This window comes from Rhagoletis pomonella, unplaced genomic scaffold, assembly GCF_013731165.1.
Source record: "Rhagoletis pomonella isolate Grant_MI unplaced genomic scaffold, Rhpom_1.0 Rhpom_scaffold_02100, whole genome shotgun sequence".
Taxonomy (NCBI): Eukaryota; Metazoa; Arthropoda; class Insecta; order Diptera; family Tephritidae; genus Rhagoletis; species Rhagoletis pomonella.
In genome coordinates, this window is record NW_023460654.1 from 1 (window position 1) to 17,253 (window position 17,253).

A 17,253-nucleotide genomic window follows, 5' to 3' on the forward strand; every position below is an offset into this window, starting at 1 on the left:
CTTCGATTAATGGTGCGTTAGACATTTTAAACCCCTGCCACCAAGAATATAATAATTTAATTTCATCTAAATAAAATAAATTAATTTCAATTAAATTTACTTTTACTTATTTTTCTAATTTTAAATTAATTTATTTTGTGTTGTTTTATTAAATTTTGAAGTTTTTTTGTGTATTTAATTTTTTTAATTTTGCTTTATATTTTTTTACTTCGGTATGGAATTTTATTTCAATGTGTATTATTATATTTTTACATATGTAGTTTTTATTTTCATATGTTTCTGAACTTAAATTATTTTCCTTTATTTTATATAAAATTTCATTTTACATATTTTTTAATTTATTTTTATAATTTTGCTTCCTTTTATTTGTATTGTTTTGCTTACTTTCTGTTTTAGTTTTTTGCTTTATATTATTTTTGTTTGCTTTTAATTTCCTTGTTTAATTTTATTTCAGCTTTTAATTTCCTTTATTTTTTCCATGTTTTATAATTTCGTCTTAGTTTTTTTTTATATATTTTTTGCTTTGCGAAGATTAATTTTATTTACTTTATTTTGCTTATAATAACGTTCATTCAATTTCTATTTGTTTATCTTATTTATATTAGACTTTTTCGTTTAATTAATTTTATTGTTTTTAGTTTACTTTTATTTGTTTTAAATTTAGTTTTTTTTATTACTCTTTGTATGTTATTTATTTTATTTTTTTTTTTTAATTTCCTTTATCGATTAGTTTTAATTTATTCTATTCGCCTACCTGTTTTTAACGCCTTCCTTGCTGTGACTGTTAACTTCACTTTCACGCTCACCGCTGCCACCAACTTAAACAAGTTTCATATATCCTTCCTTTCTACTTCTGTCGCGTGCTTTGCTCTGACCTGTTCGTGCTGTCGGCGTTGTCGGAAGTTAAACTCTGGTTTTTCCTTTAACGGTAGACTATCACAACGATAAATCGGCGCGGCGGGGCGCGCTATTCACTTGCAACACAAAGCAACAAACAAAAAAACAAGTTGCAACACAGCTTCACTTTACATTGAAGGCTTTCGAAGCGGTCACTGACTACTTTATTACTTTTTTTTTTATTACAATTTTTATATTTCGTACTTTTTGGCGCTCTACTATGTTCACATATGTATGTACATACAGATATATTATGTATGAGTAATTGTATATATTTTTTTGGTGTTTTATTTGCAGTTGCCTTAACTCACTTTCACTACTGATGTTGCACAATGAAATTAAAAAAATATATTATTTAAAAATTTGTGCAATAAATGCCAAATACATAATTAAATTAGTTTGCCCTGTGGTATTTAATACTTGTATGCATATTTTAATTTGAAAATCACATACAAAATGTACAAAAAAAAAATACTTTAAGCACCTTAGCAACTTAGCAATGCAAGCTTCGAAAATAGTTACTCTGCGTTTTTACGGGTATTGTTGATCAAGCGTTTTTTACAATTTCTTTACTTCTGTTTATTTGCTTTTTAACATGAGCCATCATCAATGAAAGGGAAATCCACCGGAACTGTTGTCAGTTTTTCACGCTTCACTTGTTATCAACAGAAAGTGCTCTGTGGTAAGCAAAATAAAAAAAAATCAATAAATAAGCTCACAAAATAATAGATATTATTCGTATTCGAAGCAAATATCGAAACTAAAACCACTATAATCACTAAGGAAATCAAATAGCAAATGTTGCTTTCAGCCTTATTTACAAATTCTTCCTTTATTTCTTGCGCAGCACCACAGCAGCGGGCAGTGGTAAGACGTCACAAACGCGCCAACAGTTGAAAACTAACTGAACGTCCACTGATAAAGTCTACGAAGTTTTTGCCATGCAGCAGTCAACAGACAACAATTAGCGTGGTTTTGAATTTTGAGCCAAGCTTACGACGAAAGCAAGCGAAGTTGACACACACACACAAAAAGCAGACTGTTTTACAACTCGTAAAAGCGAAGTGAATGAGTGCTCAATTTTTCTCCTATATTCTGCGTTAAGTGTGGATTTTGCACACTTTACACGTGTTTTACAGTATTAGTTACAACACGCTCTTCGCTTCAGCTAAGAGCAAATTTAAAGGGCAATAAACAAGAAATCACGAAAGACTTAAGATACAAACTCCAAAATCTTTTTTTCGACTTTCAAAATTCCCTTAACTATGTTTTCAGATTGAAATTTTTTAACTGATCTTAGAACAATGCTTTTTCTGCTTATTAAGACTCTCATTTGTCGATTTGGTCCCAATTGACACCGGCGTTTTTCCCCATAAATTAAAGCATTTGAAAAGTCAGCACGCTATAATTCGAAAAAAAAAAACAAGATAATTGCGATTAAATGTTCGTTTATTTTAGACACATTTATTTATTTATTTTATATAGATTATCTTTAATTTCACATGAATATTTTAAAAAAATGCACATGCCGTCACACGATTTCTTGCAAACGATGCAACGGGCAACTATCCAAAATGAAATATCAAGCGATTGTTTTCTTTGCTATTTTCTATGTGTAAAGTAGACATTTATTGAATATACCATACATGTACATATGTATGTATTATATATTTATATTGTAATTTCTTATACGGAATACAATAGGCGGCTATCAACAAGTTAATCTGAACATCAGCAAGCATGTTTTATGTACTATATAATATATTGATGGTTTGAATTTAGTCAGATACTTATGTATTTAATTAGTAAAATGTGTCAATTATTGGTTATATTATAATTATAGATGCATGTATTTTGTCGTGTAATTCTACGGTAGGATTTAATTGTTGCGCCTTGACTGACGTAGGTTCTTTTCAATCTCAAATTGGCGTAGATCAGTACGTTGCAGGAAGTCTTGTCGCTCCAAGAAGCTGAAAATTTAAAACAAATTTGCGTGATGCATAGATACAATTTTTTTTTTTTAATAGTACATACATTTACTATACATACAGTGGCCAAAAAAAAATAATAGGAGTGCTATATTTTGATCAGTTAAGTTAACTATAACAGTTTTTTTTTTTTATAAAAGTCAAGCTGGGTATACAATAAACATCGAATATATTTAGATTTCAATCTTTTTACAAAAGTTAGAAAATTCTGCAAATTTTCACCCAAATTTCTAACGTTTTAATCAGAATCTTTAGACAAAATTTGGGTACGCAGTTTTGTAGCCTATTTAATTTTAATCTAATGAAGGGGAAGTTTCAAGTTGCGAAAAAATACCGTTGCTTTTTGGCATTTTTTTTTTTTTTGCTGCCAGTGCCCTCCATATAAAAGAAAATTGTCAAATATTTAATACTTTGTATAGGAAAAACGTGAAGCACCTTCAACCAAAAAAAAGTCTCAAAAATCAACGGGATTTTTTTTTCTTAAGATTCTGATAAAAAAGTTTGAAATCATAGTGAAAACTCGCAGAATTTTTATAATTTTTGTACAAATGTGAATTTATACGGTGTTGTACGTAACGAGCTGGACGTTTATAAAAATTAAATAAACAAAATACAAATAGCCAAAACTGGTCAGAATATCGCATTCATATTATATTATGGACAACTGTATGCATCAAGCTAAATAGTATTTGAATGATTTTTAGCTTGGTTTATATGTTAAGATAACTCGCAATGCTTTTATAGTTTCTAACAGCACTTACCCGTCTTTGCCTTTGTTAAATGTTTGCAACTCTTCCTCAATGCCTTCGTCTTGTTTGAAACTTTTCCAGTCCAATTGCGATTTTTCCAGCACGGATATTTTTTTCTTTTTTCCAATTTGATTGAGTAACGAGCCCAAACCGCCGCTGCCACTGCCACCAGCCATCGGTCGTTTTAAACCTGGTGGAAAACCGGCGCGCAATGTTGAAGTTCCTGCCCGTACCACTGTCTCTTTATTCTCCTTTACACTATCAGAATTTACCACTTTTTCTACATGCACCTCTTCTCCTGCAAAATCTAAAACTTCTGTCACCGCATGCTTTTCTTGTTTTTTTGCAACTGTTGGCTTTTCTTGTGAGGTAGATTTTTCTTCACTTTTATCTTCATCCTTTGGCCTTTTGCGTCCATTTTTTGCAGCTGTCTCTGGTCTACCATTAGAGGTAGCATCATTACTACTAGTATTCGTTTGGGATTTTGATACTTTTTCAGTTTGTTCCGGCTTTACATCGCTGAGAAAATCTGCCCAGAGTGCATCAGACCTAGATTTATCTTCTTCTTCAGATTCCAAAGTATCTTTTTCTTTAGAACTACATAACCGCTTTGAAAGTTCGGTTTGCCGAGTGTTGCGTCTGCGCTCTGTGTCTGCAGTCGTGCTCTCTTCGTCGGTGTCACTCGAACGTTTCTTGTCTTGTGCACGTGTACTCTTTCGACCTTTTAATTTTTTCGTCTGGGATTTTCTACTGTGTCCACGGTTCTTTTTTCGTTTTTGTTGTTGGGGACTATTTTCACAACTCTCCTCTGCCTCACTACAACTAGATGGTTCAGTAGAAGCCTCCTCAGAAACTTCGTTGCCGGCATCTTTCTCTGGACAAAAATCGCTGTCACTTTCATCACTATCATGTAGTTCCTAAAATCAAATCTATTAGAAAACTACCATGAAAGTAGCAGCACAGTTTACTCACCACGTGTCGATTCATTTTGGCTGGAATATTGGTTTAATACTTGAAGAACTTCTACTATTTTTTGATATCGACGGCAGCAAATTAAATTTTCCCAGACATCTGGCTTTTGCAAAATCACTTTTCTTCTTATATTCCTCTTTTACTTCTTGTTCGTTACAGAGCTGCTTTGTGCCAGCTGACTCGATCTTGGTGTTGCCGTATAGCTCAAATTAGTTTTAATTTAAAAATTAGACCAAAGAACGTAAATCCAAAGAACGTAAATGTACAAAGAACGTAAATGTATGTATTTAATGTATAGATTTACGTTCTTTGTAACAGACATCGATGGCGTGTTAAAAATGAAAAAAAAAATCGATGTCAGAATTGGTTTTTTTTTTGGCACCCTTACCATGGTCCACACTGTGTCGTGGCCCTAATGTTTATTCATCCTCCTGTGATTCAAAAACGAAAGTCAAAGTTGTAGAAGTGAATATTTTTGAATAAATGGACACTAAAGCCGACAAATTACATAAAAGAGCAATACGTGATCAACAAAAACGCATAAAACCTGGTGAATGCCAGAAATATGTGCGTCTGGTCTTAGATAGCGAGATTCTGTATTCAAACATTCCAGGACTAGGTCTCCAATTGCAATTAGAAATAGAACAGCTTCAACTAAAATACTTAGTCCGCGACTTGCCGGCCAAAATGTGCATCATTTGGGAACGCCAATCAGGACAACGAGAATTACTATCCACCGATGATATAGAGCAACATTTGACCTCGCAATGGGGCATGGATAACCAAGTATTGCATTTCCATACAGCGCAAGAGCTGGGAAAGAGCAAACCAGTCAAGGAAATTGTCCAGAATCTTCGCACGCATTTTCCAGACGCAAAACCCACAATAGCAGTGTTGGCACGAGACGACAAAAGTTCTGATTCGAGTAGTCAAACGGCTGCACTCATTGATTTGCAGGTATTGCACCAAGTAGCTACTTTACAAGTGCCACCTATGGCAAAGGAAGTAGCAGCAACGTTGCGACGTTTCACCAAGGCCATCGCAGAAGCGCCATACAAGCAACAAAAATCCGAGTCATTGGGGACTTTCAAAAAATTCCTAGCAAACGACAAAAAACAATGTGTGCGCGTAGTAGGAACCAGCGGCTTTGGGCGTTTGTGGCAACAGCATTTGAACCGCCTACCATTGGTCACCTTGGAAGTAGCAGAGACTATAATAGCCCAATACCCATGCCCAAAACGACTTTTGGACGCATACGAACGAGATGCAGCGGAAGAGAAGAATACGATGGCTGATTTGAAAATCAACCGCGCTGGTCCACAGCCTCTACAAGCGGATAGGCGAATTGGAAATGTGCTGAGTGGAAAATTATATCTTTTGTATAATAGTAGAGATCCAAATGCTGTTATTTAGTACATTTTCAATATTCAGTTGCATCTTACTTTTAACAAAAACTGCGAAATAATTAAAAATGAATTTATGGTATTTTTAATATTTTATAATTGGTTTATTCCTTTGCGTTTCTTAAGGTTAGGCATACGTTAACATTAGGCTTCTCATGCATGTATGTATGTAATTAGTCATTCGGTCATTTATTTTTATATGTTTAATGTAATACCTAGGACTAATTATATATAAGTATAATTATTAAATACCGTAAATTAGAATATTATTAGATTATACACAATTGCTAATAGTATTTATTAATTATAATTAAAAATCACATATTCGCATATTCCGTAATTTTGTTATACAATATTTACTATATTAATTTTTGCTATCATTTGTTTTAGTATATATTTGCTTAAGTAATTTGACAAATTGTACATTGAAAACGATGTGGCCACGACCGACTGCCAACCAATTTAGAAAAAATCGTATTAATTTTCTTAATTCTGTCGTCCCTAAGCGATTTATCGCATTGAGTAAAAATATAATATGCAATACAAATGTTTTTTATTTAAATTTTTTGATTACTTGAGAATATAGAAAATAAACTAACTGTTTTATGAAGTCTACGTACACATACTTATGAAGATATTAATTGAGTATTAAAATCTTAGCTAAAAATCTTGATTGCATTTTTCTCATAATTTCTTGCGACTGGTTTTTTAGGCCGAATTGAATGATGAAATAATTTGAATATCGATTTCGATGTGAGTGTGAATCTATGATGTGGACAAAATTATAAATGTATTTTGTATGCACCATGTTAAGCGACAAATGTATGCTACCTTAGGTCTTCAAATGAATCCTTCCGACCTCCTGAAGGTATTTTTTTTTTTACGAAACAAATGAAAACTTTTTTATTATTATTTCGAATTAATTCCAGTTAAGTAAAACAAAAAATGAGTTTCCAGTTTTTTGAGTTTAAGTCAAAAAGTGTTTGCGAAATGTTTCAAGACGTCAGCAGTTTTATTTCCCTTTCCAAATATGTATATACTTTTCCAAATGGTAAAGCGTTATTTGACAGTGTCTATGTATTTGATATGTAGGCCTGCCTTTGATTTTAAGAAAAAACTTAGTAATCTACTACACGAATTTTGTATTAGCATTCCAACAGTTTGCGCACAAATCAATTGTCATGCATATTGCTCTAATTGGCTTAAAATTTGTACATATTTTATAGACTGTTAAAATTAGGTTCGTTGGCGGTTAAGCAGGGCGTGGTGTGTAGTCGAGTAGAAATTTTAGATTATAACTTTTTCAAAAGTCCAGTAATAAGTTTTTTAATTTAAGCTGTAGTACATACATACTACGTACGTGTGCATGTATGTATGTATCTCAATTAGTTATATTTTTGAATGCTTTTATTTACGACATTTGGCTAATTTACGCTTACTGGCTATGTTTTATGTAAAAAGTTGAATGAATATATGTCTCTATGCATGTGTGGTTGAATACTTAAGTATGTGTGTATATCATTTATTAATTCTGTTTTACATGTTGTATATATAGTTTTTATCAATTGTCAACACAGAGAATACTTAACTGAAGGTATAAATATAGAATACAAAAATTTTAAATTAGAAGTAATTTGTTTAACATAATGAAGACAAACATGTTTAGAAACCTTAATTACAAAATACACTAATGGGCAAACGATTATAATTTACTGCACAATTAAGGAATTAATATATTTTTTATATGTATTTCCTTTAATTTACTTATCATTCGTTATTATTAGACTTAAAACACTAGGCGATTATCACTAAGACCTTACGAGTGTGTCTGTATACATATGTATATGGAACTGTCCGTCTGTCTGTCACTCACTCTTTGCCATTCCTCCCCCAAGCATGTTCCCATTTTCTATAGCGTGGCCAATATTCGTGTAAACCCTAAACACGCTGACACTATTGTTTGGCCCACTCCCCAGACCATCGCGTAAATTGGCGACATTGGCAAACTAGAGGCCCGATGCACGAATGCTATCACCGCACTACTAACGATGCCGCTCATTGCTGGTGATAGAAATCCCATTACCATTATCAGTATGGAGAAAAAGCGTCCGAATTTGTGTTTGCGCAGGGTCACAAAGGCAACCAACGCCGCGCATGTGTGTATGAAAATGGAGGAGAAGAGCGCCCACAAAAATATATGATACCACATTTCGCGAAATGTGTTGAGACGGTTCTGTGAGCGTAAGCCCATAACATCGGCAATAGTGTCCAACTCATCGGTGTCATCAAGGTCGGACAACATTACAAGCTGTATGGTAGACGTGTTGACGGTGGTGAGGTTATTGTTGAGTAAAGTGTTCTTCGCCGTTTACAGATCAAACAGTAATGTAATAGAATTTATTGATATACTAATGGCGAAACGCTATCATCTTGATTAATACTACATATAACTTTTAGCCCTTGTTTGTAGATTCTTATAGCTGTATTTGTCGTTTCAATTTCTAATCTTCTCTGGTTTAATCGTACTTATAATAGACGAAAATATCACAAAACTTATTTGTTGACGTACACTTTGGCGGGAGTACATGTGTGTATGCAGCTGTCTGATAAAGTCTATCTGCGGTGCCGCATTTAACTAGTGCAATGCAAGCGCTCATTGATATATGTATTCATACATGGATTTTATTGCTCCAGCGCTGATAATCATAAGTTTTCATATTTGTTACAAAATTTCTGTATATCAATATTTTGTATGTGTTTATTTGGCTGGCGAAATTCTGATGTAAGCAAACGTTTACTTATTTTATGGAAGGCTTTGGCGTGGCTTAATATTTTCGATGGCATTATGCTACCTAAAAATATAACAAAAAAAAGTCCATAAATTATGAAATGATGGGGAATGAAGACATCAAAGATTAGAGAAAAGAAAAAATAAAAGAGTATTTAATTGTGAAGTGAACAGATAAGTTCCATAGACTATTTTTCTCAAAATAATTACAGAATATTACAGAACTCATTGAGATACAACGGAAATAGATTCTCTATTTTGTTGCTTAATTACCCAGATGCTTCGTCTAGAAACCATTTGGATGGTGTTGCAACTTACATGTTTAATCAAAAATATCTTAGCTTTTGTTAAATCATATTATTTATTTTAATATTTGGACCTTATGCTTTCAAACTTTCATATTTTTTATGCGGCTTCCATGTATGTACATATATAATATAATGTCTATATGTAAGTATGTATATACATATTTTAGTACACATATTTTTCATTTTGAAGCTTTATTTATTGATTAAAACAAAAATAACTCCGCTTGTTTTAAATATTGTTTTTGATATTTTTAACGAATAAGCGGTTTTATAAATTTTCCGGGTTTTATATGTATTCTATTTTACCTTCTTAACATAGCCAGCGCCTCTTTTAATGCTTTCTGCAGCAACTGCTCTCCAGCAGCCAATTGTTTTGCGTCCTGTATATATTTGAGTGTTTTAGGACATTTATACGATAATTACACATATTTACCAGTACGCGCTTTTAACTAAATTCGTTTCAGTTATTTTCTATTCAATTACACGTTTAGTAGGCATTTTTCATTAAAATACCAATCGATTTCCAAATTACAGCGCCTACACCCTACTACCGCTGACAAAATGTACTCCACCCGCTTTGCTTACAATTTTGCCAGCACCATTTTTCGCAATTTAATGCTTACAGTATTCTCAAATTCAGTCGAATCACCACAATGCAAATTATCACTATAATTTATAATACCACCCGTGGCAAAAATTAGTTTTCTGCGGAAATTATTATTTTTCTACCAAGAATCGCTTCGTCCATAACAAAGACAATTAACAGTGAACTCTTCTTCTTCTCGGCTAAATTAGTGATGTTCCGATAGCAGTACTTAGAAGTAGGGCCACGATATCGAAACGAAAGTATCGATATAGTACTCAATGATCCAACTACACAAGATCTGACAAGATGAAGCAAAAGAAAAAAGTAATTTTCGGGCCGATGTTTGTAAGTTCGACGCTATGTTATTTTCTTTGAAAAGTAAACAAAGAATATGAGAATGAAGTATAAAGAAAAAATGCAAGCAATTTTGTAGCGCATGTTTGTGCTAACAAAGTGATAATTTTTGTACGTGTATTCGCAACCGATCACCGGGCACTTCATTTTAATTACATTTGCACAAAAAAATTTATTGAAAATCGCTTAAAAATCACTGAAAAAATACACATAAAGAAAGAAGCAAAACAGAAATAGCAAACTTCGAAATTACGAACGTACGTCACAAAAGGCTGTTTCTCAACCTAGTAACGTAACGTCATGTCAATACGTTACATTAGATAGATCAGATATTGTGGATGATGAAAAATAAGGAAAGATTTTTACATTTTGGAAAATTTGTATACAAATTGTTTTGCCCGATTACCAGAGTTTTTAGATCTTGACGTTTTCATTTTAAGCAGCTGTGAAAATGGATAAACAAAAATTCGCGCCAGATATGTTCAATAGTCAAATGCATCGATCTGCTGTTTACCAGCTAGTTTCCATGAACCAAAAATACAAGATCACGCCTTCTTAGTAGCCCGTTATAATCGCATTAGGAAAAAAGTTGGGCGACTTTGACATCAGCCGTTTGTTTACATTTGTTCGTTGTTTACAATTTGGTGGTGGCTTTTAACTGCAATTTTCTTAATTTTCGCTTGTGACAACGTGTGCACACATAAGGTAAAGAATAATTTAACACAACGACATGATTTATAGAAGAATTTGCATAATAAAAATGATTATTCATGCGTTCAACAATTACGCGGTTTTTTTTTGTTCTCTTCGTTGTTTACTTCGTACAACAAAGATGGCGTCGAGATTTCAACAGCTTGAAAATAACTTTTTTCTTTCTTTCGGGAAGGCGTGATCTTGTGTCTTTCGTTCATGGCTAGTTTCTGCTAGTTTTGCGTTTCTTTACTTTATTTCGCTCTCTGGGATAGTAATTTTCTCAATGATGCCATTCTTCTTCTTCCTGACAATTATCTGGTAAAAAAGCAAAGAAACAAAGCCTATGATCAGCTGTTCTTTTGTGTCATTAACCATTTACAATAGAGCACCGTCAGTTTGACGTTCTACATTGAGCTGACATTCGTTTTTGTCGTACCCAAAACACGTGTGAAGAGTAAATTAAGTTCAGGTCCAATTGTTTTACTGCAAAAATTTAAACAAAATGTATTTAATGTACACTTTAAACGAAAAAGGCGAGCGCGTCTACACATTGAAGGTATAAAGTGTATTTTCCCGACTTGTTTTAACTAAACTAAAAGCCCTATTATATCGTAGAAACGCACTGAGGATGGACAACCAACAATTTCAGCTCACCCGGCGCGTTTCTCTCCAGAGGATAAGTACTCTCGGCAACGTTTGACCATCAAAAAACGTTTTGGATTACTTATTACACAGCAGCCTGAACCAGTTTACTAACTTCTATAACTACATAATACCTGCTAAATCTTTAAGTTTGTTTCTAAGAAAATATTGTAATGAAATTGAATAAACATTTTTATTCACTAAGCCATAAAACTAGCAATACATTTATTCTAATCAATACGACGCTTCAAACCCGCTGTGTAATCAAATAGTTGTGGATTCCGAAATTCTCCTCGCATGTCGAGTACATAATAAAGTGCACGGTTTTTCACCTTGATCGGTAGTTGTGAGCGTGCCATTTCGCGAGACTCTTGAGCTGAAACAAATTTCAACGGCACCGTCAGTATCCGATTTCTGTTAAAAGGACCATAAGTTACGAATGCAAGGTCTTTTCCGCCTTTTCGAAGAATAAGGTAACGCACGGAACGCAATGTGAACAACCAGGCGGCGCAAAGAATACCATAGCCTGAAATAATTTATGTTTAAATGTCACTTATAACAAAATCAGATATAACTACTTGCCTATAAGAAAGCAAACGATGGTTATGCCATTTCTATATTTATTCTCTCCGAGGTTAATACGTAGATACCATGCTAGCTCCTCGCCAGGTATTTCCTCTACGGGTGCATCTTTGAGCGTTGTAAATGCAAAATGCGACAGGTATGTCCAAAAAACAAATTGGCAAAGCGCAAAAATGTTCAGCACATTGTAGTATTTGGGATTCTCATATTTAAAAAGTATTACATCCTTTGTAACGTTCGTGTTGACATCGTAGGCTGGAGTACAACGATTACGCGCCGGTGCTCTTAGTAGAACATTAATGGATCTATTGAAGAATGTTAATTTCTGTGGACTGGATGCCTGTTTTACTGACGGCACAACAGTTGGTAACCGATGGAGTAAGCGAAAAGTGCTGTTTCGAAATATATTGCTAATCCCTTTAACGGTAATATTTAATAAATTACTCATTCTGCAAAATATATGCTGCATACAATACGCAACTGCGTTAACCTCAACATTTTTTTCTTGTATAAAAAGAATTAGCGAACAGCTGTTTTTGTTTATTTGTTTTGATACAGTGCCAGGGTTTTATTTGCCTATATACTAGCAGCGTTGCCGTTTTGTCAAAATTGTATAATTTTTGATACTTTTTTCTAAATTTTGTGGCCTATGCAAATAAACATAAGGAAAATATACAATGCAGAATTTCCACAATTCTTCATAGCTGTATTCACAGTATATACAGTAATACACCTTTTTAAGTATTCCTCGGGGGTAAAATCTGATCAGGGTTGATAATGAGAAGGGACATGAATTTTTGTTGATGCAGAGTTGCATACAAACTTACTGTAGTATGAAAGTGAGCAACAACCGTACTATGGCAGAGTTGCACTGTTAATTTTGTAAACAAAAACATGTCTTGTCGTTTTAAAGAGATAATTTCTATTTATTTTCCAAAAACCAGATATCCAGCTTGTAGACAGAGGCAGTGGCATGTAAGGCCCACTAAAACCTACTCATCATGTTGGAGCAGCTCCGGGTAATGGATCATTGAATGTGTTGGCTGAATTTATGACCACCATAACCAACGCTGTCTCCAAGAAAAGTTGTGTCCTGAATTTATACGGTAGCAATTCATAGTAATTGCTATTGTATGTGTGTATGATTCATATTTGCGACATTCTATACTTTGATGTTAAGTATTTTTGAGGAGTTCCGCTCAAACTTGGGTGTGCTTAATGAGCTGTCTGGGGGGATACGCTGCCAGGCACTGGAGTCTCTATAACTAAACAAACCTTTTTTTTATAACAAAGACTTAAATATATTCGAAAATTTAGAGTTTTAATTGATAAATTCACAAAAATCACGTTTTTTAATAAAAAAATACGATGTGAGTTTCCAGTTTATAGAAACACAACAGTTAAATATGTACTTAACTATTGATATTATTCTTAATTAACCCTCTAGTAGGCTGAACCGCCTCCAGACGGTCGTTAACTAAACACCTTTTTAGTGCACCTATAATAATTTATTTCTATATTCGTAAGGCACGATCTTTAGACAAAAATCGTACCTTACGGCGAAATAAATTTGAATCCGTTATGTCAATCCGTTTTATTTTAATCGGCAGTTGAATTACAGATAGTGAAGGCACGGTTAAAATTAATTATTTCTTTGGACAAATTTTTTTATATAAAAAAATTAGGTGGATTTCAGACCGTCTACGGACCGGCTTGCCGACATATAAAACCACAGTTTTGCATTTTTGACCGTCTGCAGACGGGATTGCCGGTTCGTAGGTCAACACTGTGTAAGAGAAAGCTGAAAATATGTCAAAGTATATCGGCGAGCCCGTCTCCAGACGGTCTTGATTTTTCTCCCCTGTAGGAAAAAGTTACCGTCACAGATCGAAATGGACATCATTTTTGGATTTCTCGTGCGAAAATCACCCATTCCTGAATTTTTCAACTCATAAAAAAATTAGCCTACTAGAGGGTTAAGCATTGATACCATACCTAACCTACATTTTGTTCATAAATAACACAATTATATATATCTTATCCTCGAAAAGACCTTTTTTCTAATAATGAGGCGAAATTCCCCACAGTAAGTGTTGCTGTGCACGCAAAACGAAAACGCTGCACCCAACCAAAAAGTATTCCTCGGGGACCAATTGGTGAAAAACTGCGAAATATGTTCTTACGGTATATACTGTGGCTGTATTGCTGAATATTTTAAACGAATTATCAACGCGCCTATAATGGCGGTGACTGGAACTGGTACCATTTTTTGGTAATACAATTTTCCCGTTACAAAATATTCGGTAACGTTAGTTGTCAAAATTGTTGTGTAAAGTAGGCGTCCAGAGAATTATAAAGACTTCTCAGCAACCGCCATTAGTGTTGTTTGGCGTGAATTTCATATTATTTACTTCAATATCCAACACAAAACACTATTTCATGTCTGCGATTATGTCTTTCCTCTTTTTTTCAAAATGACCTAGGCATGACCGAATTGTCCAATTTACTGTCCAGTTCACTGTCTTCGAAAAATCAAAGACAGTGACGAAGACAAGAGGAGAAGTGTGAATATATTAGTAAAAAGTGTGAATGTATTGCTATTGTCTTCGCAAACTTGGTCTATGTAAACCCCAAGTAACCAAGGTAATTGATTAGACTCGTGTTTATTTATTGGCAATGAAAATGTTTGCTCCTTAAGTTCTTAATTGGCAGTTATGTTAGTTAAGCACAATAGTATAAATAGCGGACATTGAGTAGATAATCTCACCAGAAAAAAAAGCTGGTTTGGCACTCTAATGGCCGGTTGTTCAATGTCTGATTAGCACTAATCGACTGCTTTATCGATCATATGTTATATCCCAATAAACACCAAAAAAATATTTCTCCAACCTTGGAGAAATTCATAGTTCTCAAGTTGATATCCAACATCATTCTCCAACTCATCTCTAACCGACGCGCAGATACGTAAAAAGTAATAAGAGATACAAATTTATAATTATCAAGTGAAAATCTAAAGCTATATAGAGGGGAAAACTACCAACGAAAAGTAAATAATCTTCAAAGTATTCTCAAATATTCTTGAAAGAAAATAAAACGCGAAGTGAATCAAGTGGCAAAATTTCTGTCGGACTGTATACTGTGAAGTGAATTATTGTAATACGATATTGATTAACTGCATAATCCAAAAGGAGTAATAAATTAAAAATTAATATTTAAATTCATCTATGCATGTATGTCGCTTCAATCAAAAAGGTATAAGGTATTTTACTATTTCAATTTCAGTATTTCAATGATATGTTTGAGACCAATTGGAGAATTACATTTGAGTTCAAGTGGCGAACTAGCATTTTCTCAACTTGAGAAACAGTCCTTTTTCATACAAAGAAAAATGCCCTTTTTGTTGAGAACGCTATGATCCTCCACTTGAGGTACTGTTGAGAAACAACGTTGGAGATTTGAGAAATACCTTAGTTCTCAACTTAACCTCAAGTTGAGCTCAAACCTAAATGTTTATTGGGATGAGTGATGTCGAAAACGTGTGTAATGATGTTTAACCGGCATGTAGTGATAACCAGGCATTGAACAACCGGCCCCAAAATGTCAAAGTAAGTACACGTAACTTGACAATTTACAGGTATATTCTGCACGTTGTGGAAGATCCTGTAACTGGAAACATTTATTCCCAGGAAATGTTGCCAGTTTTTGTCACCGCCATTCTAGGTATGTCAGTAATGCAGTTAAAATACTCAGCAATAAAATAAAAAAGCAGGGCATGAATAACGTAACTTTGAAATGATTGTCGTTCAAACGATACTGACAAAACCATGTCGTCAAAACACTGATTCATGCATTTGTTTTGCTGTTACGTGCTACTGTTACTGTTACGTAAAGCAAAACTGGAATTGAGTGGACGATATCGCACAAACTATCGAAAAGTTTTTGGTTTTCATGAAACAAGAAAATCTCAGCACGATATCGTCCAGACGGTTGTCGTCATACGTGATTCATGCCCAGGTATTACAGTAGTGTTTTAGTTAGTGTATATAATCATGAACAAAAAAATATTCGCATTCATTGGAGGCAATTGCATTGATTTATGCAAAAAAATTGTCCTAAATTTTTTTTATTTATTTTTTTCAAGTCGCTTAAAGCTGGTTCCTATACGACAAAAATAAACGTGGTATAAAGCGAGTATAACATGAAACACAGCTAAAATAAAAGCTCTGACCATAAACACAGCTGCAAAGCTGACCATGAACACAACTAGGAATGTTCGATATTTAAGAAAGTATCGATATCATGAATCGATTTAATTCATTGCATGCAAGGCGAATTTATATAAGGTGGTGTTACTAGATCAGCTGATTTTGTGTATCAGTTTCGCCTCACTGCTTCTAAGGCCCTGTCTCCACAGGAAAACACTGATGTCGTGATAACCATGTCACAAAATATATTTCCAATGGAGACCGCCTATTTCTTATGTGCTGCAATATATGTCAGCGCTTATTGCTTGACATCTATTGCAGGCAATTCGATAGTTTGACAGCCATATTTTCATTTGAAAGAAAGCGTGCTGGTGGTAACATCGATGAAATTTTGATATTAAATCAAAATAAAAATCTGTTCCGTATTGGATAATTTATGATTACGTTTTAGGAAATTATTTAGCTAGTTTTTTTAAAGATTTAAATGTTTTTAAACACCGAAATTGAGAGAATGTTGTCTGGTGGCGTCATGCGGCAAATGCTTATTTCAAGACATCAAAGTGCCCACACACAAAAACTTGCAATCACATTGCTCGTCAAAATGACAGTTGGTAGGCCATCGCTGTTCGCCTGTGGAGTTCTGCGGTAATGTCAAATTGAAAAATTTTGTTTGAATTTCCACACACACACACACAGATTTTGACAGTTTATGTCGCCAAAGCAAAAACAAAATACATGTAAATTTTTGTTTTTGTTCTCTTGCTATCACCTTATATTAATTCGCCTCGATTGCATGTAAAATCGCTATGGCGATATATCGGGCTGAACAATATCGATATCGGAAAAATCGATGTTGAAAATCCTACTCCCAATTGAATAGAATATTAGACCAGCCTGTTAACTCACCTAATTGTGTTATTTCGATCTTGTATATTTACTGAGGATTAAAACGGCAAGCCGGTCGACTCAAGCGGCTCAAACTTAAGAGCTAAATAAATCACACAAGCTGTTGGTTAAACCTACTTTAGTATTTTTCCATACACTTTTTTGTAGATTAAAAATAAATTTCAACTTAAATATCGAAAT

The 17,253-nt window shown here is 33.8% G+C and overlaps 5 protein-coding genes across 6 annotated transcripts; 2 read left to right on the forward strand and 3 right to left on the reverse strand.

Moving 5' to 3' along the window:
* Window positions 1-2,463: 2,463 nt before the first annotated feature.
* On the reverse strand, window positions 2,464-4,752 carry LOC118753094 (craniofacial development protein 1-like). Its single transcript, XM_036487952.1, has 3 exons — window positions 4,607-4,752; window positions 3,647-4,551; window positions 2,464-2,867 (listed from the first exon to the last, which is right to left on the reverse strand). Exons 1-3 carry the CDS (start codon window positions 4,619-4,621, stop codon window positions 2,777-2,779), a joined length of 1,011 nt encoding a protein of 336 aa, XP_036343845.1. The 5' UTR covers window positions 4,622-4,752; the 3' UTR covers window positions 2,464-2,776.
* Window positions 4,753-4,971: 219 nt separating this feature from the next.
* LOC118753095 (crossover junction endonuclease EME1-like) lies at window positions 4,972-6,063 on the forward strand. Its single transcript, XM_036487953.1, has one exon. It carries the CDS (start codon window positions 5,090-5,092, stop codon window positions 6,017-6,019), a length of 930 nt encoding a protein of 309 aa, XP_036343846.1. The 5' UTR covers window positions 4,972-5,089; the 3' UTR covers window positions 6,020-6,063.
* Window positions 6,058-9,904, reverse strand: LOC118753096 (transmembrane protein 170B-like). Of its 2 annotated transcripts, XM_036487955.1 has the most exons (3): window positions 9,539-9,904; window positions 9,412-9,485; window positions 6,058-8,861 (listed from the first exon to the last, which is right to left on the reverse strand). In XM_036487955.1, exon 3 carries the CDS (start codon window positions 8,309-8,311, stop codon window positions 7,919-7,921), a length of 393 nt encoding a protein of 130 aa, XP_036343848.1. In that variant the 5' UTR covers window positions 8,312-8,861; window positions 9,412-9,485; window positions 9,539-9,904; the 3' UTR covers window positions 6,058-7,918. The 2 variants fall into 2 exon arrangements, with proteins under 2 accessions (XP_036343848.1, XP_036343847.1); XM_036487954.1 differs by having other exon boundaries at window positions 9,412-9,904.
* A 1,204-nt stretch (window positions 9,905-11,108) lies between these two features.
* Window positions 11,109-11,596, forward strand: LOC118753092 (H/ACA ribonucleoprotein complex subunit 3). Its single transcript, XM_036487950.1, has 2 exons — window positions 11,109-11,294; window positions 11,354-11,596. Exons 1-2 carry the CDS (start codon window positions 11,241-11,243, stop codon window positions 11,492-11,494), a joined length of 195 nt encoding a protein of 64 aa, XP_036343843.1. The 5' UTR covers window positions 11,109-11,240; the 3' UTR covers window positions 11,495-11,596.
* Window positions 11,555-12,504, reverse strand: LOC118753091 (transmembrane protein 223-like). The gene is made up of 2 exons (XM_036487948.1): window positions 11,963-12,504; window positions 11,555-11,906 (listed from the first exon to the last, which is right to left on the reverse strand). The coding sequence occupies exons 1-2, from the start codon at window positions 12,429-12,431 to the stop codon at window positions 11,611-11,613; spliced, it is 765 nt and encodes a 254-aa protein (XP_036343841.1). The 5' UTR covers window positions 12,432-12,504; the 3' UTR covers window positions 11,555-11,610.
* Window positions 12,505-17,253: the final 4,749 nt, after the last annotated feature.